Genomic DNA, 22,234 nt, shown 5'->3' on the forward strand with positions numbered 1-22,234 from the left:
TATGTTGAAAACTTACAGCAATTTCTCTTGAAGTCCTGCCCCTTCCCTAACATCCTGAGTAGCCCTGTCTCGGATCTCCCCAGCCCTCGGGTCTCTCTTGCACACGATCACTCCCATACTGTCTGTGATATTCCTGCCACCCCTCCCGTGGTAGGGGGCAGCATTACATATTATAGAAAATACATGGATAGATTGGGAGTTTGGGGTTGACATGTACAAACTGCTATATTTAAAATAAAATGCCTTACATGGAAAAAAGAAAATACATGGGCCTGATTGCCTATCTGGATCCAACTCCTACCTGTGTGGCCTAGAACATTCCCTTGACTTTTCAGACTGGTTTCTCCCCCACTGAAGTCAAGGTAAAGCCTGCCCTGCTTCCCTCAGGGTATTTTGAAAGGTCCTAATGAAACAATGAAAATAGATAAGTGTCACTTAAATGGAAAAGAGTATCCTTATCATGAATATCTTAAGTACTCAAGTCATGTCTTTGATTTTTTTTTTTGTTTACTGTGTAACAAGTAATGATTGAGGACCTGCTGTGTGCCAGGGCCTCCACTCGGGGCTGAGGAAACAGGCCAGCTGAAGTTCCTGTCCTCAAGGAGCTTACATTCGGATGGGGCAGCAAATAGTAGTCAACCCATGGGTCAGATAATTTCCGCATGTGGTAGGTGTGCCGAGGAAAAACAGAGTAAGGAGGTAGAGTGGCCAGGGAAGCAGGCCAGGGAAGGCTTCTCAGAGGAAAAGTTGGAGCGTAGTGCAGCAGGGAGGGAGGGAGGGAGGGAGGGAGGCAGGCATGGGAACTCTGGAAGGAAGAGTGCTTCAGGTAGAGAGAGAGCAGATGCAGAAGCGCTGAGGTATGGGGTTACCAGGTAAAATACAAGATGCCCAATGATAATGAATTTCAGCGAAAGAGTGTTCTATTTAATTTTTAACTGCGACTATATGACAAATACTGCATGCACCATACCAAAAAGAAAAATCATCCTTTGTCTGAAATTCGAATTTAACTGAGCATCTTTTCCCCTCCCCTCACAAACCTGGCGACCCTCCCGAGGTAAGAATGAGCCTGGCGTGTGTTTGGACTTGGAAGGGAGTTCTTTGGGGGGACGGGGGTAGTGAGGCAGGCAGCGTAAGGTTGAGGATAAATTCTGGGTTTTATTCTGAGGGCGAGGAGAAGCCCCTGAAGGGTCTGAGTTAGCGTAGGGTGTAATCCACTTTGGGCTTTGAAACAATCACCCCTGCGGCGCGGAAGAGACATCGGGCGAGGGCTGCAGGCAGGGAGTTACCGTCACTTTCATGGCCCTTCCAGCACGGCCCTGTAATAGGAGCAGAGCAAACCCTTTCGGAAGGATTTTGTAGAGAAGATCTAGGCAATCATACTCTCATATCAAAGGCTGACTGTGCTCGTGGGACTGCAGGAGCCGCACGTCTGGCTTCTCTGCCAAGTGTACGGCCCTGGGCAGAACAGACAGCACTTCCGTCCCCAGCTGTGGGGCTGCCCTGCACCTCTGTCTTCATCTGTCACGATGAGCCTTGCCCAGAGGATTAGGTGGAGACCGAAGGACATGACGTGTGTGAAGCGCTTTTCCTAGCGCTTGGCTCCTGGCGTATTGTCGCCTTTCTTCTTCGTCTCCTACCCACCCCACAGGCACAACCTTTCCTAACAAGCAATTTGGCCCAAATACTCATCATCTCAGGTGTTTGATGGAGAGGATGAGCCCAGATAGCAGAACCACTCACATGTGTGTCATCCTTTACCATGTGCATTTCCTGTTCAAAACTTGAGGGGAGTAGGCCAGGGAGGGGAGGGGAGTGGGGTAAAGAAGTCTTTTTTAAAAGCATGCCCCTTAATGAGTAACTACATTTGATATGTCGTCAGTTCAACAAATATGTGTGGATGTATATATGTGTGTATCATCAGTGGATCAAATGAATAGATATAGTCAGTGGTATCCTTTTGGTATGTAACCAACTAGCCTGACAGGAGGATGTCCAATCATCTTTTTCAGATCTTATAGCTAATAGAATTATTAAGAGGTCACCCAAGCCAGCACCTTCATTTTGTAGATGAGAAAACTTGAAAGTCAAATAGTTTAAGGCTATCCCCCTAGTTGTTTGTGGAGTTGGGCATAGAATTCATTTTGGTGGATTCCACATTCAGCAACTCTCGTATCCTTGCCCTTCACTGAGCTTGGCCCTTAAGGTGGCTCTGACGTGTCCTGGTCCAGGAGCCGACAGATCTCAGTCATCACACAGCCCTGCTGCTCACTAGTGAGTGGACCTCGGCAAGATCTCAGCCCCTTTAAGCCTTGCTTTCCTCACTTGTAACCTGGCAATGGAACCCACGTCATAGGGCACTTCAGGGGATTAAATGATGGGATGCAGTCAAGTTCATTTGTTTTTTTCCCTGAACTGTAAACCTTCAATAAATGACTGTATGCTTATATAATGTAATGCCTTTAAAACTTATTTGATTAAGAAATGTTCATTTAAAAAAAAAAAGTCATAATATGAAGATTCACATAAAGAAGAAAATGCAAAGCACCCATGACACCAGTATCCAGAGATAACCTCAGACTTTTTTTATGCATTTTGCTCATTTAGTTTTGATTGCACTTACTCTAGGAGAAAAACAGCATGAAATTCTATATGTCAGTGATCCATTAAAGCAAAACCTTTCACATTAAGCATGAGAGAAGAGGCCATAACGGAGTCTGATTATTATTCTTTCAAAAACACAGAACATTACTACAGAGAGTTAGGCCAGTTACGTATATATATACGTTAAATCTCCTACTCATTTTTGCTATAATTTTATTACTTCTTTTCCCCCTTTAAATTCCAACTCGAGCTGTAGGAATCTCTATAAGCAGTTTCTTTTTTCTTAAATGTAATGAATTGTCCATCCTACGGAACTTGAAAGTAAGTATGACCTACCTGAGGTCTGTTTAGGAACTTTGCTTTGATTCACACTGTATGTGATGAAGCTGCAAAACCTTCTCAGGTCAAAGAAGTTTAAATCATTGGGAGGAGGAATGTCAAAAATAAAATTGGTTAATTTTAGATCTCCTTGCTCAAGAAAAGTGATTCATTGTGCCCTCTCTGTGGAAGATGCCTTAATGTTCCAAAGGTCTAGCCTGGCTGGTCTTTTCTGTTTCTGCTGCCTCTTCATTTTGTAGCCTGAGTCTAGTGCACTAAAAAGATTAGTTCCTGTAGAAGTTTTGCCTTCAAATCGAAGGTTAATAGAGTCATGGTACTGTTCCTCTATCGATTGTTGTGTGTGTGTTGCCGTGAACTCAGACGGTTTTCAATTTTTAGACTTACTGTGGTGATTTGTGGACTCTTTTAAGGCTGTCCAGTCCCTTCCCTGGCAGAGGGCTTGATGGAGGACTTGCCAGCTTGCAGGAGTCGGGTAGAGGTCAGGGTAGACAGTGGGAGGGTCCAGTGCCACAGATCCTGTCCCAAGGAGAGCACCAAGGTCACAGCTGGAAAAAAGCATAGCCAAGGCAGTAGATGAAGGGAGATGACCACAGGCAGACATAGGACACTAGGGTTCTGAGAGCCAGGAAAAGAGATGGTAAGAATGAGTTGAAATAGAAGAGCTTCCAGATCAGGAAGACAGTGGGCTCATTCTGGGGTCCAGCTTTCTTGGTAGGATGCTGTGCTGGGCGGTTATACTCACTGAAGGAGCCAAGGTAGATCAGACAAAACAGTTAGGGACGAGGAGGTTGAATTATTGGCCCTGAGCAAGATTTTCCCTGAGTGTTATTAATGATGTTCTTATTTAGGAAAATGTTGCTCATCTGAGGGCTGTTTGTTTCAGTACGTGGAAGTATTGCCGGTGCTGGCTTTCTTCCAATCCTGGTAATCCTCTGAGGTTTCAGAAAGAAATGTGTTTGTTTTTTGTTTTTCCCCCCTCTCCCTGTGGAGTAATTGGTTTATGTATAATTGAATTATTTTGTTAACCAGTTATCCTATCACTGTGTACAAAAACAGCCACCCTAAGAACCCACTGTGCTCCTGTGTCAAGATGTTCAGAATTGGTTTTTCCTCCATTATGAATGAATATGTAACGGTAAGATTTCTTGCTAAAAGCTAAAATAGGCAGACTCCATTTCCCATTCTTTCAGGGATGCCCTTGAAATCTTGCCCAGTATTATCCAGTGACTTAACGTAAGAAGAACTGAGATAAAGATCAGTTTCAAAGAGGAATTAAAGTCTTGAGTATTCTGTCGGGAAGTCGTATTTTAGAAGATCACCTTGAACTGTATTTTCATGAGAGTACATTTCAGAAGATTCTTCTAAGGGCAGAGGAGTGAATGTACTCTCCTTTATCTGACCTCACTAATGTCTCTCCTTTTGGTTGATTTTCTTTATTCATAGTCGTGTTTCATCTTTCCCTATCATGCTCTTCATGAGGACATGTTTTATCCTGACATGCTGCTCTGTACATTTTGTTATTTATTTAGTGTGGGGTTGACTACAGATCTATATCCTGCTTTCTCATCCTCATGCATTTTTCTGTTCAGTGGAAGGTCTCACAGTCAGGTCTACAATCCATTTGAAGCCTTCATGTTACAAATATGCTTTAAAGCACTGTCTTATTGAGTCCATTTACAAAAATTTAATTTGAATTAAATCATTCAGTCCGGCCTGAGAACACAAGGCACACATGTGTGCAGTGCTGCTGGGACCAGCCGAGGCTTCATCCCCTTTGAGGCTTCTTTTCTGCTGGTTCTCCCTCACTTTTCTCATTTGTATTAATAGAGTGCTTTCCTTGGTGATTTTGCCTTTCATGGTGATATTGCTGTATAAGGGCTCAGTATTTAGACATAGGCATTCCAGGCAAGTTAGTATTTTCTTTTTTTTTATGAGTAAAAACCACGGCAACTTTTCTTATGAGGAGTCCTTTTGAGTCTCTGAAGTCATTCACAAATATGGTCAAGTCTGATTTCACTCCACAAAAAGAAAAGAGAATATCGTGTACTTTTCCTATCCAGGAATTCCACCCTCCCCCAAGCTTTTGCCCTCTGCTTGTTACTTTCAGATCATTTGCAGTGGCAGAGGGCTTTCTGCAGATTGCCCAATTATTTCGGGTCCTAGTCAAAATCACCTTGCTTTCAGAGATATTTCTAGAGTAGTGAAACTGCTTTGTTTCTTTGAAAACTCACCGGGAGCTGGAGAGCCAACCAGCTTGTGTGACTGTGCATTGCTGACCCAGGACCTCACACACATCCCTGCCTCCCCCGTGACCCTCCAAGGATGCCCCCCGCCCTCTTGCACTCTTCATTTTTATAGGTCCACCTGGCCACAGAAACATTATTTTCAGCACCTGTTTATTAGCCATCTTTAATAACCTCATATATTAATAAATGGGTGACGTGCTATCTTGGAATTATATGGCCAGTTTTGGCAAAGAGGTCAGACATCAGTATCGCTCAGTGCATTTTTCATTTACTAGAAAGTGTGAATTTGCCTAATTTTCTTTGGTAACCTTTGTCGAAGTCATTCCTGTAAAATCTGGCACTTCCCCTTTCTTTTTCCTCCTCCCCCAGCTCTCTAAACTCCGGTGCATTGACAGAACAGTCCATCTTCCAGAATGGCTCTCACAAGATTGCTGAGGGATTTTGTTTTTTTCTTTCATCTCTCTTTCCAATAGGTTTTATCACGCTGTTCCTTGAGTTAGTGTGAAGTGAACCGCCAGAAAATGAGGGGAAGCGTTGATCAGTTAGCCTTAAACTCTCAGTTGCATTCCTAATTTGGAGATACATGATGGAGTTCTGTGGCTCAGATGCCTTGACGTTTCCTTGCCCACCACATCACAGCAGATAACAAGTCATTCCCGTCCTCTTGCTAAATAGTACAGAGGCACCTTTGCATTCCCATTCCCTGGCAGCAGTGTTCAAGTCTTTTAACTTTCTGCTGTAAGACCCCCCTCTCCTTCTGTGTAGAAGTTCAAGGATTAAATGATTAAGGAATCAGTCACTGTGAAGTCTTTGAAGGACAGATGTGAAGTGTCATGATATGCTCCTTGGGACCTTGGCTGATTACTGTTTCATCTGAGAGGGGCCCTGCCTCTGGATTGCTAGCTAGAAGTGTGGGAATCTGACCGATAATAGTAATAACCCATTTAACCCACTTCCTGTGTACCAGGAACTGTGCTTGGAGCTTTGCACAGACATTAATTCATTTACAGATGCACCAGCATACTTAGTGTCTCCGATTTCTATTTTTCAGGTTGAAAATTGGTGTCCTCATTTACCTTGGAGAGCAAAAAATCCCTACGAAGAAGCTGATCGTAATTCATTGGTAAGTGATTTTGGAAACCTCTCCCTAGGCTTGTGATTTGAGTATGATGCCAAGTGATACATGAGGAGTCTTCTGCCAGCTGTAATCTGAAATAACGGTAAACCGAAGAACTTCTACCCCCAGCCCTGTGGAAGTCCGAGTGACCAAATCAGTCAACCAGTTAGCGTATGTTTATTTATTGAGCAGTTCTCTGAGGGTTCCTACGTGATAGGCTACTGATACGAATAAGACCTGGTGCCAGACGTGGAGGCGCCCAGTGATTTAATAATGAGGGTGATGGCTGTAAATAATGGCTGTGTCAACACTGAAACACAGGCCCATGGAAATTAATAAAGAAGTGGCGATCTCAGCCTGCATGGGTCAGGAAAGCATGTAAAGAGATGACGACCTTGGAGTTGAATTTAAAGCGATGAATGAGGTTATACCAGGTCAAGGAGAGAAAGATGTCTCTGATGGCAGGGGGAAAGGTGCCTGTACAAGAGCCCGGCATTTTCAGGGAGTAGAGTCTGGTTCAGTGGGACAAGGCCATAGGGGTTTGGATGAGCTGGAATGAAGACGAAATGGGAAAGGTAGGTAGGGGCTGTGAAAAGCTTTGTATTAAAAGCTCAAGTCTTTATTCTTCACCCCAGGGATCAGCTAATTTTTTTCTGTGACAGGCCAGGTAGTAAATATTTTCATCTTTCTGACCTGTGGCACAGGGCAGCCCTAGGCAATGTGTAAATGAGTGGACGTGACTGTGTTCTGTTAAAACTTTACATAGAAAAACAGGCAGCGAGGGGGATTTGGTCCAAGAGCCAGAGTTTGCTTAGCCTCGCTTAGACCGTGGGATTCTTGGGAAACTGTTGAGTCAAGGACATGGTCAGATGAGTGTTAGAATGAACTATGGTAACCGCTGAAAGATGGATTTAGTGAATGTTTTATTTAGATGTTATATGAAAAAAATACTAGTGTTATTATTTTTCTCTGTTATTTCAATTACTGGCTGCATCCAGCTATCTTAGAAAAATAGTCTTCCTGACTTTTAAGTTATTTTGGCTTGAATTTTTTTTTTTTTTAATTTTTGGCTGTGTTGGGTCTTTGTTGCTGCACGCAGGCTTTCTCTAGTTGCAGCGCGCGGGGGCTACTCTTCGTTGCGGTGCACGGGCTTCTCATTGCGGTGGCTTCTCTTGTTGCGGAGCACGGGCTCTAGGCATGTGGGCTTCAGTGGTTGTGGCACGCAGGCTCAGTAGTTGTGGCTCGTGGGCTCTAGAGCGCAGGCTCAGTAGTTGTGGCGCACGGGCTTAGTTGCTCCACAGCATGTGGGATCTTCCCGGACCGGGGCTCGAACCCATGTCCCCTGCATTGGTAGGAGGATTCTTAACCACTGCACCACCAGGGAAGCCCTTTTGGCTTGAATTTGAAATTTTATTCGGTTACTATAGGAAAATGGTATTCCTGGCTTTTAAATTCCTTAGAAAATAATAAACTTTTGTTTGTTTGGATTGGGACAAAACTAGAGGATGAGCATTTATTTCCCTACTTAACTTTGCAGACAGAATGAGGCTTTTTGGCGGCCTACACAATGGCAGTTAAGAATTGACTTCAGTTTTCCCAGGAGTCCACTACCCTGCAGTAGATCAAGGGGCCAATAAATTCGGGTGCAGAGAATTTCGAGGTGTATCAAGCACATTCACTGTAAAATATGCATTTTTGACGTAGCTCAGGGCTTTGCAAGTCTGTGTTGCCTTTCTCCACTTCTGATTTTTTAATGATGTCCCTTATAGCAGAGCAGCAGTCAAGAGGCCTTTGTCTCAATTTGCAGTCCTGGGACCTTCAAGCAAAGCTGTTCAGCAGACCAGACTTTTGAAGCCCTGTGTTTAATTGACCATCTCTTTCAAGTTTTCAAATGTCACATCATGAAAACCATTATGCTTTTGGACTTCTTATCTTCTACTCATTTTTATTAAATTTCTGTTTCTAGGCAGAAATTCGTACGGATTTTAATATTCTCTACAGTATGATGAAAAAGCATGAAGAATTCCGATGGATGAGACTACGGATCCGGCGAATGGCTGATGCGTGGATCCAAGCAATCAAGTCCCTGGCAGAGAAGCAGAATCTTGAAAAGAGAAAGCGGAAGAAAGTGAGTTTCTGATTAATTCACTTCAGTTGGATGCCAGTTTTCTTGAAAATTTGATTTTCATGGAGACAAGACTAAGAGAAATGTCATGTCTCAAGTGATATTCCCTCAGGGTGAATCTGTGCAGTCTCTTCTTGTACAGCCATTTTTTGGGCTGTCCTTTTCCCCAGTTACAATAATTATACTTAGCAGGAACTGGCACACATATTTTCTTGGGTGAAGCCAGGCAGGATGTCTGCTTGTAAGATTTTGCTATGAACCCTCTGACTCTGTCTCAGTGGCATCAGGAAATTTAATTCTCTCTTCTTTACCCGAATACAATCTTGAAGAACTTCCTGATTACATCATCATGACAATTTCATATTCTTGGTATTTGTCAGCTCTGGGATTTGGGCAACTAACTGGTGAGTTTCATTGCTGTTCTGTTTGGTGGTGCTTCTGCTTATGTTCTTGAGAGAGAGATACTATAAATTAAACTTGAGCCAATTTGTTTTGAAGTTCATGAGGAGATGCTTGGGAAACCTCTGTAATATCCCTGAGCATGAAGATCTTATACCCTATTAGTTATACATCAAGTGGCCATGACTTTAGATTAACTATTCTGATGAAGAATAAACGAGAAAAGTAAACAATCTGTTCCCATATCTAAAAATAAATGAAAAATGAGTTTGGTATTCCTAATTTGACTAATTTGATACCTTCGGGGCAAAAATCCAGATACACTTGCAGAACCCCAAGTCACAGTTTAATGAGTTAGTTTTGCTTAGATCCCTTGAGTTTATGAGACAGCAGGACCAGACATCCTGGCATCAGATAGTCCTCCAGGAAAGAGTATGTGGTCATAGATCCAGGTGAGCTATGAAAAGAAAGAGTAATTTCTGTATAATCCTCTGCAGTTATCTCCAGGATATATTGTTACATGAAGACATGGTAGGTGGAGAATAGTGAACATTATTTTTAAAAGGAAGAAGGAATTCATCTATATATCTGTATCTACACCTACATGTGTACCTATAGATATATACATACACACACATATATACACATATATAATGTATATATGATATACATATATGCTTCTTGCTCAGATTTTTTAAATGGAAGAGCAAAGCATGCAATTAAAAATAAAGGAGATGGATGGTGGTAATGGTTGCATGACAATGTGAATGTATTTAATGCCACTGAACTGTACACTTAAAAATGGTTAAAATGGTAAAGCTTATGTATGTTTTATCACAATAAAAGAAGGTCTAATAAGGGGAGTCGGGGTATTGTGGAGGCAAGAAGTATAGAAACTAGACTTCTCTGAATATATCTTGCTTTGTAGATTTGACACTGGAATCATTTTACTTAAGTGCAAAACAATTTAATTACAAAAAAAATCATAAGGAAAAAATAAAGCAAATGAACTGACCACGTGTCCACTTTTACTCTAAGCACACAGAGAAGGGCTATTCTTAGTGACTTCAGAGCACAATACTTTGAACGTTTCTGATGGCATATCACAAATGATAAAAAAAACCTGCAAAAATATCTTAAAACAATTTTTCTAATCCTGTAAGAGGTGGTGGTGTTGATATTCTCCTTCCAAATCCATTATGTGTATTGGAATAAAGCAAATTAGCAATTATGTTAGTGTCCCAGAGAAGTGGAATTTTCAATGTGGGAGAGAGGAAGTAACAGATGTGAGATGGATAATGTTATAAAAATGGATAAAGCTGCTGTAATCCTGGGTTTGAATTGGAAAAAACCGGTGTGAACTCATGATTATTTTTATTCTTGAGGAAAAATAAATTTTCTAGCTATGTCCACTGAAAAGGCCTATAAACAGTGATCATCTAGAGTATGCTAGGCGCCAGACTTTGATCTTTAAATACCATTTTCACTAAATGGTCTAAAAGGTTCTTGGAAAAATGGCTGATTAAGGCCTGAGACAGATGTTGTACAAGATGAGCTTGGAACGCCTTGTCGTGTCAGAGAGCAAAGAAACTATCAAAGACTACTAGGATTTTGTCAAAAAACTTAGAAGCCAACTTTAATAGTCTCCCGTTGCCCAAGATGGCACAATTTGGTAATCAGTAAGAATAATAACTGCAGTTATTGAAACACATCAAATATACTTATATTCATGATTTTATCATGATATATATATATATATATATTTAAAATCCTCATTGGTCATCATTAGAGTACGCTAAAGAACAAATTAGTTATTTTGAAAACTGTTAAGTAAAAGGAAAGAATCAAGTATTTACCAGGTTTTTTCTATGTACGCTGTCCTTCGTGAGGGGTAGTTTCTCTTCATAGAAGTATTACAGCTAATAAATGCAGAAGGAATGATAGAATATCACCATTTGCAACCCCTAATGGATTATTGCATCTAGTTAGTGATCATCAGTAGCTGCTAACATCACAAAAGAGAAACACCCAGATTTTGTTCTCACCACTGGAAGTACACGGCACCACCTGTGAAGTAGTATTGCCTCAAAAATCAAATACAAATTTGATCATGGCTGCAGATCTGATTACTAATTTACCATAAGCACAAGGGACAGAAGAATCTGTTACACAGTCAGCAAGATCTAGAGTGTGAGAGACTCTATTGCAAATACAACCCAATTTCTTTGACAAATAAATTACAAGCCTCTATCCCCCCAAAAAAGGATAATTGGGCACCACTGTAGGTTAAAGAAGAGATGGATGAGACATTACAATTTGTGCACTTTATTTGACTTCTGACTCAACCAACTGCTCTTGAAAAAAATAAGTGACAATTGAGCAAGTGTATAGACTAGCTGGATATTGGACGATACTAAGGATTTAATAGCTATGTTAGGGGCATTGGGGTGATGTTACGGTTACGTTTTTTAAGTGAAAGTTTGTTTCTTTTAGAAATTCCAACTGAACTATTTACAGATGAAAGGACGGGCTGTCTAGGATTTGCTTCAAGATAAGCTAGAGGGGTTGGGAGAAAATGAGGGATGTACATTAAATAAGACTTGTCAGGAATTAATCATTGTTGAAGTTAATAATTGTTGAGTACAGTGGAATTGACTATATTGTCATGTCTGTTTTTGTTAGTGTTTGAAATTTTCCGTGTTAAAAGCTTAAGGATATTCCAGCTGTGGAAGAAAAGCCCAATATAGTTAAAAGATATTTTATTGTCCTACTTGATTCTCCTTTAATTCCAATTTTCCAAATGTACCCCACTTTTGGAAAGCAGGATTATCTGTCCCTACCTCACACTCATAGCCATACCAAATGCAGTAATGACTTTATTTCTGTAAAACAACAATGAAAAATCATTTCCTTCCTTTCTCTGTACCTTCTAGAAAAATTGTTTACCCCATGTTGAGATTTCATTAGAACGTAAACATGACTTTGGAATTGGTGGTGGCTTTTTGGTAGGTTACTGTGGAGTTTGTACTTTGTCCAACCGGAATCAGTATGTGCCTCTTCTTTTTTTTTTTTTTTTTTTTTTTTTCAGGTCCTTGTTCACCTGGGCCTCCTGACTAAGGAATCTGGATTTAAGATTGCAGAGACAGCTTTCAGTGGTGGCCCTCTTGGTGAATTAGTTCAGTGGAGTGATTTAATTACATCTCTGTACTTACTGGGCCATGACATTAGGATTTCAGCTTCACTGGCGGAGCTCAAGGAGTAAGGAGATTATTTTTCAATTTTAAAATCAGAATACAAAAAAGAAATTGTAAACTCTTAAAGCCCTCTATTGGTGTGTAACTTCTTGTGGAGGAAAATGAAAGTGATAATTCACGAAACAGGAGATAAGAAGATTATTTTCAGAAGCTAAATACATACACTGTGAAAAGGCTAATATGTTTTTGTTGTAGCTGCAGGCTCCAGAGGCTTGATAAATGAATGCCAGAAAATTCAAACTAAGGAGCTTATTCTTTGCTGTTACAGGTGCTTCCAGCATCTGCAGCAGGAAACATTATTGACTGTCCTAATTCCCTGTCTCTTGCTGAAACTCATACCCTTCCCTACTCAACAGCAAGCTTTCTAAATCTTCAAACGGGGCAGGTTCCTGTTTGCAATTTAATTTGGATAGAATGAGTTTCTTGAAAGCCCTGATCCAATCCTATTTCAGTTAGCCCACTTTCAACTCTGCCTGGGTTTTTTGGTTTCACTGAAATGTGCTTCTAGCTCAAGCCCTCTCTTAATCCCTTTTAGATTGACACAACTGGCTAAACAGAAATGCTTAGAGCCCCTTCCCTCCTTTTTGGATAACTGCCCATGGAGACTGTCTACCCAAGTTAACATCTAGCAATATGTCAACTGTTCCAAGAGAAATGGCTTGAAGGAGTATTCTAGAAATGGAAGAGGTGTTAAGACAATGTATGTCTCACCCTGCTCCTACTTTATTGTCTAAAACATTGATGCCCAGAGAGGTCACTTGTGTTAAGTCTGAGGTCCACATCGGATTAGATGCAGTATTGGGATGAAAGCAGTATTATCCGTAAAATAATGTCAGCTCTCTTTTGTTAAATGGTTTCCATACGCTGAAACCATGAGCCGGGCTTTAGTTACAGTGGTAGTATCAACAGTTATGACAACCATAACACTGATGATGCCTATTAAGAGCTAACATTTGGGGGTTTTCCCTGGTGGTCCAGTGGGTAAGATTCCACGCTTCCAACGCAGGGGACCCGGCTTCGATCCCTGGTTGGGGAACTAGAACCCGCATGCATGCCGCAACTAAGAGTCTGCATGCCGCAACTAAGGATCCTGCATGCTTCAACGAAGATCCCATGTGTTGCAACTAAGACCCGCAGCACCCAAAATAAATAAATAGTAAAAAAAAAAAAAAAAAGCTACCATTTGTTGAGCGCTTCCCGTGCACCAGTTACTAAGTGTTTTACATGTTTTATGTTATTTAATCCTTAGTGCAAACCTGGAAGTAGGCACTGTTGCTTTCTGCATTTTAAAGATGAGGAAACTGAAATTCAAACCAAAAAAGATTTCCTCAAAGTCCCATGGAGAGTACATGGCGGAGCCAGGATTTGAGCCCTCAGTCTGTCTGACCTCAAAGCCTGTGCTCTTGACCACCGAACCACAGTGCTCCTTTCAGAACTCGATAAACCTGAGGTCTTCTGAGCCCTTCACCACTTTTGTCCCTTTAACCGCTGCCTCCTGTTGCCTTTCTCCTGCTTCTTTTAAAACACGCTGGGGAGCACAGAGTATGAAGTGGGTGCCTTTGTACATTGAGCGTTCATTCCTTCAGCACTCTCTGTGGGCTGCTTCTTGGTATGGGACATACAGAGATGGCCAGTGTGTGGCCAAGGAGATGCCAGCCTTTTGATAATTACCACTAATACGTTGCACAATATTGACACTAAGTGCAGTGTGATTAGTTCTAATTGAGGTGAGGGTGCTCAGCACAGGGAGGGCAGAATCCGTGACTTTTGCTCACCACTGTGTATTGAGCACCTAGAACAGTGCCTGGCACACAGTGGGTGCCCATAACTATTTACTGAACAAATGAGTGAAGGCATGCATGAATGAGTGGGGGGTGAAGAAATGGAGTACAATGGGAGCTCCGAAAAGGCATATTAGGGATCTACCAGGCAGAGACTTAATTTGCTGGTCAAGAAGATTAGGGAGGTCTTTGAGCCCTGGTGACAGGGCCAGATGTGTTTTATTTGAGCAGATGCTTGTGGAAGCAACATGGAGCAGTGGTTCCCAAACATGCCTGTGCATTAGAATCACCTGGGGATCTTTTAGGCTCCCTAAGCCCAGACCATATCCCAGACTAATTAAATGACAACCTATGGGGGTAGGACTCAGGCATAAGTATCTGTTGATGCTTCCAGGTGATTCCAAAGTGCAGGCAGGTTCGGGAACCACTGAATACAGGGAGGACCAGGAGTCAGTGACGATGGCTGAGCAGGCCAAATGCAGTCCTCTGCGTTTTTTGTTAATCAAGTATCACGGGCCCAAAGCCACACCCGTGGCTGCTTTCCTTCTCCAAGAGCAGAGCTGAATAGCTGTGACGGAGAATGTGTGGCCTGAAGAGATGCAAGTGTTTACTACCTGGGCCTTTACAGAAAAAATTTTCAAATCCTTGGGAACAAATTGGTTATACGGAACCTACCTCTTTCAGAAACCCAGTGGAGAAGAGGGTGCCTGGAGCAGAGTCAGTATGGAGCTCTAGGGCAGAGGCCTATTGATGACTCTTGCCCTTTGGAGTAGGGTGTCCATAATCTGGTGAAGGACTGTTACGGGGTGTGAGCAGGGATACAAAACCAATGATGACTGATTTCTGGGTGAATGGCAGTATGGGTAGCACTTATTTGCCCCACCCATGTGATATTGATGTACGATCAAGCATGTAGGCTCTGAGTGCAAAGGTGGGTTTGGATGGGTGGGTGGATGGAAGGAAGGATAATGAAAAAGTATAAACCATAGTGCCAGTTCTGTAATATAGTCTAGTCAGGGAAAAATTAGACATAAAAGAAATTTGCAAATGGTACAGGACAGTACAGAAAGAAGTTTATATTGTAGAGGCTAGAAATGGAAGACATTTAGGAGGTCAGTAAGGGCTGTATGATAAGAACAGTCTCTTTGGGAGAAACTAATAGGTACTGAGTATCTAGTATACATAGGTACTTTCCACTGAATACCTAATTTAACTACTTGAAGAGTTCCTGAGAGGTTGCTGTCCTACCATCTTCTCTGTATCCAATCCTGTTTTGTGTGTGTGTGTTTTTGTTTTTTTTTTTTTAATGAGGAAAGATTCAGAGAAGTTAAGTAACTTTCTAAGATCTCACTGCTGCTAGGCAGTGGAGTGTGATTTAATTAGTCTGGAATATGGTCTGGGCTTGGGAAGTTGGAAAAGATCCCCAGGTGATTCTAATGTGCAGGCATGTTTGGGAACCACTGCTTCATGTTGCTTCTACAATTATCTCTTTAAATAAAACACATCTGGCCCTGTCACCAGTACTTAAAGACCTCCCTAATCTTCTTGACCAGCAAATTAAATGGAGACAGATTGAGACCCAGATCTCCCTTGGTTTCCAAGGCTGTGTTTGTATACAACCATTTGCTTTTGCAAGAGTCAGAATTGAGGCTTTGGATGGACGTGGTGAGTGGGCAGAATTTGGACAGGCAGCTGATTGGGAAGGGCCATGCCATCCTCCCTGATGAGGATTCTTGGGATGTTTATTTACCTATTAAAGTTGCTAAGTGCAGTACCTTGCAGTAAATTGTTTTTGGTTTTTTTTCCCTCTCTTCTGTCCTTTCTCTAGAATAATGAAGAAGGTTGTAGGAAACCGATCTGGCTGCCCAACTGTAGGAGACAGAATTGTTGAGCTCATTTATATTGATATTGTAGGACTCGCTCAATTCAAGAAAACTCTCGGACCATCCTGGGTTCATTACCAGTAAGTGCTACATACTGTTCTTAAGTTTTTAGAGCTTTTTATTTCTTTAACAAGGGTTACATGGTTGCTGGTAGAAAAAGCTTATCAAATATTATCTTTTTTTTTCTTTTTTTTATAATTCTCTCTATTTATTTTTAACATCTTTATTGGAGTATAATTGCTTTACAACAGTGTGTTAGTTTCTACTGTATAACAAAGTGAAAGAGCTATACACATACATATATCCCCATATCTCCTCCCTCTTGTGTCTCCCTCTCACCCGCCCTGTCCCACCCCTCTAGGTGGTCACAAAGCACGGAGCTGATCCCCCTGTGCTATGCGGCTGCTTCCCTGTGTAGGGCGTTTCTCATTCCTAATTGAAGTTCAGATTCTCCTCCGTGCCTTTTGACTTTCAAGTGCTATTCATTATTTTCACTGATTTCTTTTAAAAATAGAAAATAAGTATCCAACCTCCTTTTTACCTTCCCTAACACTTAGCTTGCCTCTGTCAGTCTGCCTACACTAATCTCATCTGTTTAGTCAAATAATGATTTTGATAAACTATGGACAGGGTCATTTCTTGTGTTCCTTAGGTTTCAGTTGATGACTTATTTCTCTGTCCCTTTCCCCCATCAGTATTCTTGTCATTCTTAGAAGAGAAATTTGGGTGTAGCTTATCTGAATGCTGGGGTCTTGTACTTTTAAAGATAAGCCTCATGCTTAGTATCACCAGAGTGCATGTGTTACTCTGTGTACAGTTTTTATTACTTAGTAGAAGATCTCACTGTTTCCCTCTTGTGGGTTTGAGACCATGGTTTAGTATTTGAAACTATTTTTCATGGTACACAAGCATGACACTAAATAACATTGAATTATATAATGAAGTTTATTAATTTTTTCAGTTTCCTTTCAATCTTTCTAAAAAAGGCTTAGTTTGATACTACTGTATCTCCAACACTACTTTTAACACTTGCATGAGAGTAGCTGTAAGTCTCAACGTTCAGCAGGCAAAAAATATACCTAGTCTGAGTTTAGTAATTCTTATTAAGGAAGAGTAATATGGAGGATTGATCAAGATGGCCCAGTAGGACGATGTGGGACTTGCCTCCCCCTATGTACACATCCAGAATACATCTAACTGTGGAACAATTCTCATTGAAAACCAACTGGAAACTGGCAGAAAGACTCCTGTACAACCAAGACTGTAAGAAATATTCATATGTAATCAGGTAGGAAGGGAAGAAAAGGGATCAGGTAGGGACCCCTGGGAGGGGACTCAGAGGAAAAGGGAGATTGCACAAGTGGAGACCTGCCCTGGGAAGTGAGCGGTGAGAGCCACAGATTGGGCACCTGAGTCGTGGGGTTATACACAGGGGAAACAAGCCCCCTTGTTAGGTTGGAGGACCACTGACACCAACAGGAGAGCTGTGGAAGGCCTAGACCCTGCTTGTGAGGAGCATGTGTGCCCTGGCTTGCCCCTGAGGCAGGCCAGAGAGGATGGACAGAGGTTTCCTGCAACTGCCTCAGCACGTTCCAGCCCTAGCCCAGCAAATGCTCTAGCCCCACTTACTCCATGTCACAAGATGGCACTGGAGCTGGGGTGGCCACAACGAGAGAGAGAAGACTGTGGGACACAGAGGCGACCTGGTCCCAGGATGGAGCCTGGGCAGTGGGGGAGGCAGTGGCCATTGTTGGCACTTACTCAAGCAGTGCATCAGAAGCAGCCCCGACCTCTGATGGCAGCCACTCAACCACAACTCACCCTCCGATACATGCTGAGAGGTCACGCAGGCTCCAACTGCCAAGGGTGCCGCAGCAAAGCAGGGATGGAGGAGATTGGGGGTGGTGAATGACTGTGAGGGGCAAAGGGTACTTGGACCCGAGGCTGCATCTGAGCAGAGCGAGGGAAACAATTGTTGGTGCCTGTACAGACAGTGCACTGGAGACAGCTCAGATCTCTGTGGTCAAGCTGCACAAGCTGAGAGCCTGCACCCTCTGCCCTTGCTTCAGCACTCCCTCACCCTCTGGGGTAAGGGTCCCAGTGCTGGGAGAAGGGAAAGCACACACTTAAAGGAACAGAGCCAGCTCGGGCCTGAACCTCAGGGCTTCTACTTCAGCAACTTGGTATCAGACTCCACCCCTGATAGGGAGGTGATGGCCACCAAGCAGAGAGGAAGCCCCACCTCACACCCGCCTTCAGCTCTGGCCCCTTCATCCCCAGCCCCACCCATACCAAGGTGATAGCTGCCAGCAAACCCTGAGGAAAGGGTGACTTGCATTCACATCAAATCCAGCTCTCCCACCAAAGGCACTGGGCACACGCAGTCTGTATAGGGGTACTCCCATGTAAGAACACCCCTTCAAGACTGCGGTAGGTAACTTTTTCACATAAATTCACAGAGGCAGAGAAAGTTTAGCAAAATGAAAAGGCAGAGGAAGTGGTCTCAATCAAAAGAACAGGAGAAAACCCCTGAAAAAATAATGAAACAGAAATAAACAAATTACTGGATAAAGAATTCAAAGCATTGGTAATAAGAATGTTAACTGAACTAGAGTAAAGAGTAGATGAAAACAGAGTTTTAACCAGGAACTAGAAAGTATAAAAAAGACCCAATCAAAAATGAAGAATTCAATAAGTGAAATAAAAAAAAAAGACACACTAGAAGGGATGAATAATAGACTAAGTGATATAGAAGTACACCTAAGTCGTCTGGAAGACAGAATAATGGAAATTGCCCAATCAGAGCAGCAAAAAGAAAAACAAATTTAAAAAAATGAGAACAGTTTAAGGCATCTCTGGGATTACATTAAGTCTACCAACATTCACATTATAGGTGTCTCAAAGGGGGAGAGAAAAGGAGATCTAAAATGTATTTGAGGAAATTATGGCTGAAAACATTCCAAATCTGAAGAAGGAAACAGATATCCATGTACAGGAAGCACAAAGGGTCCCAATCAAGATGAACCCAAACAGACCCACATCAAGACATATCATAATTAAAATGACAAAAGTTAAAGAGAGAATTCTAAAGGCAGCAAGAGAAAAATAAGTCATACAGTGGAACCCCATAAGGCTATCTGCTGATTTTTCTGCAGAAACTTTGCAAGCCAGAAGGGAGTGGCATGATATATTCAAAGTGCTGAAAGGGAAGAACCTGCAACCTAGGATATGCTACCCAACAAGATTATCACTTAGAATAGGAGCGATAAAGAGCTCAGACAAGCAAAAACTAAGAGTTCATCAATACTGAACCAACCCTAAAAGAAATGTTAAAGGGTCTTCGCTAAGTGGAAAAAAAGTAAGAATCTATAGGAAAGGGAAAATCCCACTGGGGAAGCCACATATATAGTAAGGACTAAAGATCAACCAGTTAAATAAGCCAGTATGAAGATTAAAAGACAAAAAAATTATAAAAGCAACTATAGCTATAATAATAAGAGGAGAAGCATGAAGATTAAAATATGACATCAAAAACACAAAATGTGGCAGAGGGGAGTAAAAAATACAGATCTTTTAGAATGAGTTTGAACTTAAATGAATACCAATTTAAAACAAGTAGATATAGTTACAGGTCAACATAGAACCCCATGGTAATCACAAATCCAAAACCTACAATAGATACGCAAAACATATAAAGAAAGGAACAGAAGCATACTACTAAAGAAAATCATCAAACCACAAGGGAAGAAACAAAAAGAAGAAGAACAGAGAACTACAAAAAAACAACCAGAAAACAAGTAATAAAATGGCAGTAAGTACATATCTATCGATAATTACTTTAAATATCGTTGCACTAAATGCTCCAATCAAAACACATAGGGTGGCTGATTGGATTTTAAAAAGATCCATCTAAATGCTGCCTACAAGATACTCACTTTAAAGCTAAAGACACACACAGACTGAAAGTGAGGGGATGGAAAAAGATATTTCATGCAAACAGAAATGGCAAGAAATTGGAGTAGCAATATTCATATCAGACAAAATAGACTTTTAAAACAAAGCCTATAATAAAAGAAAAAGAAGAGCATTATATAATGATAAAGGGATCAATACAAGAAGAAGGTAGTACACCAGTTAACATGTATGCATCCAGTACAGGAGCACCCAAATACATAAAGCAAATACTAACAGACATAAAGGGAGAGATTGACAATAATAGTAGGGGACTTTAACACCCCTCTTACATCAATGGACAGATCATCCAGACCAAAAATCAGTAAGGCAACAGTGATCTTAAATGACACAATAGAGCAGTTGGACTTAATAGATATCTACAGGTCATCACATCTGAAAACAGCAGAATACACATTCTTTTCAAGTGTACATGGAACATCTCCAGGATAAATCACATGCTAGGCCACAAAACAAGTCTCAACAAGTTCAAGAGGATAGAAATTATATCAAGCATTTTTTCTGACCCCAACGGTATGAAACTAGAAATCAATGGCAGAAAGAAAAATGGAAAAGAACAAACACAGGAGACTAAACAACATGCTACTAAAAAAACCAATGGATCAAAGAAAAAAAGAGAAGTCAGAAAATACCTTGAGACAAATGAAAATGGAAATACAATCTCTAAAATGTCTGGGATGCAGCAAAAGCAGTTCAAAGAGGGAAGTTTATGGTGATACGAGCCTTCCTCAAGAAACAAGAAAATTCTCAAACAACCTCACTTACCACCTAAAAGAATTAGAAAAAGGAGAACAAAACCCAAAGTCAGCAGAGGTTGGGAAATAATAAAGATCAGAGAGGAAATAAATAAAATAGAGACCAAAACAATAGAAAAGACCAATGAAACCAAGAGCTAGTTTTTTGAAAAGTTAAATAAAATTGATAAACCTTTATCCAGCCTCACCAAGAAGAAAAGAAAGAGGACCCAAATAAACAAAAGAAGAAATGAAAGAGGAGGAATAACCAGTACAGCAGGGATCCAAAAAATCATAAGAGTACTATGAACAGTTAAATGCCAACAAAGTGAACAACCTATAAGAAATGGACACGTTTCTAGAAACATACAACACGCCAAGACTAAATCAAGAAGAAACAGACCATTTGAACAGACCGATCACTAGTAGTGAAATTGAATTTGTAAAACAAAACAAAAAAAAACTCCCAGCAAACAAAAGTCTAGGACTAGGCAGCCTCACAGGGGAATTCTACCAAACACATAAAGAAAAACTAATACTTACCCTTCTCAAACTATTTCAAAAAAAAAATTGAAGAGGAGGGAACACTTCCAAATTCATTCTATAATTCCACCATTACCCTGATACAAAAACCAGAAAAGACACTACAAAAAAAGAAAATCACAGGCCAATACCTTTGATGAATATAGATGCAAAAATCCTCAACAGTATATTAGCAAACCAAATCCAACATTATATAAAAAGAATCATACACCATGATCAAATGAGATTTATTCCAGGGACACAAGGATGGTTCAATCAATATTCACAAATCATTCAATGTGATATATACCACATTAACAAACAAAAGGATAAAAATCACATGATCATCTCACTAGATGTAGAAAAAGCAGTTGACAAAACAACATCCATTTATGGTAAAAACGCTCATCAAATTGGTTATAGATGTAACATATCTCAGCATAATAAAGGCCATTTATGACAAACCCACAGCTAACATCATACTCAGTGTTGAAAAGGTGAAAGCCTTTCCTCTAAATTTAGGAACTAGACAAGGATGCCTCCTCTCGCCACTTCAATTTAACGTAGTATTAGAAGTCCTAGCCACAATAGTCAGACAAAAAAAAGAAATAAAAAGCATCCAAACTGGAAGGAAATAAGTAAATCTGTCCCTATTTGCAGATGACATAATACTTTATGTAGAAAACCCTTAAATCTCCACCAAAAAACTATTAGAGCTAATAAATTCAGAGAAGTTTTAGGATATAAGATCAATATACAGAAATCTGTTGCTTTTCTATACATTAATAATGAACTATCAGAAAGAGTAAAAAAAAACAATCCTGTTTAAAATCGCTTCAAAAAGTATAAAATTCCTAGGAATAAACTTAACCAAGGAGGTGAAAAACCTATACTCTGAAAACTGTAAAACATTGATGAAGGAAAATGAAGATGATACAAAGAAATGGAAAGATACCCTGAGCTCTTGGATTGGAAGAATTAATATTTTTAACATGGCCATGCCACTCAAAGCAATCTACAGATTTAATGTGATCCCTGTCAAAATACCCATAACATTTTTCACAGAACTAGAACAAATATTCCTAAAATTTATATGGAACCACAAAAGACCCTGAATTCCCAAGCAGTCCAAGGAAAAAGAACAAAGCTGGAGGTATTTCGCTTCCTGACTTCATTCAGCGTATACCACGGATCCCTGACCCCCAGGCTGCAGACCAGTCCTGGTCTGCAACCTGCTAGGAACCAGGCCACACAGCAG

General features: G+C 40.9%; 1 protein-coding gene across 5 annotated transcripts in view; it reads left to right on the plus strand.

Annotated features, from left to right (window-relative positions):
• MGAT5 (alpha-1,6-mannosylglycoprotein 6-beta-N-acetylglucosaminyltransferase) overlaps positions 1-22,234 on the plus strand; it is a 357,980-nt gene that overhangs the window by 220,860 nt on the left and 114,886 nt on the right. For all 5 annotated transcript variants that reach the window (XM_036858870.1, XM_036858869.1, XM_036858871.1 and 2 more), the window contains 4 exons: positions 6,241-6,312; positions 8,273-8,434; positions 11,919-12,088; positions 15,694-15,828. In XM_036858870.1, the coding sequence (XP_036714765.1) occupies positions 6,241-6,312; positions 8,273-8,434; positions 11,919-12,088; positions 15,694-15,828 (539 nt within the window). The remainder of the gene's footprint in view (positions 1-6,240; positions 6,313-8,272; positions 8,435-11,918; positions 12,089-15,693; positions 15,829-22,234) is intronic.

Source organism: Balaenoptera musculus, chromosome 7 (genome assembly GCF_009873245.2).
Source record: "Balaenoptera musculus isolate JJ_BM4_2016_0621 chromosome 7, mBalMus1.pri.v3, whole genome shotgun sequence".
In the NCBI taxonomy this organism is placed as follows: Eukaryota; Metazoa; Chordata; class Mammalia; order Artiodactyla; family Balaenopteridae; genus Balaenoptera; species Balaenoptera musculus.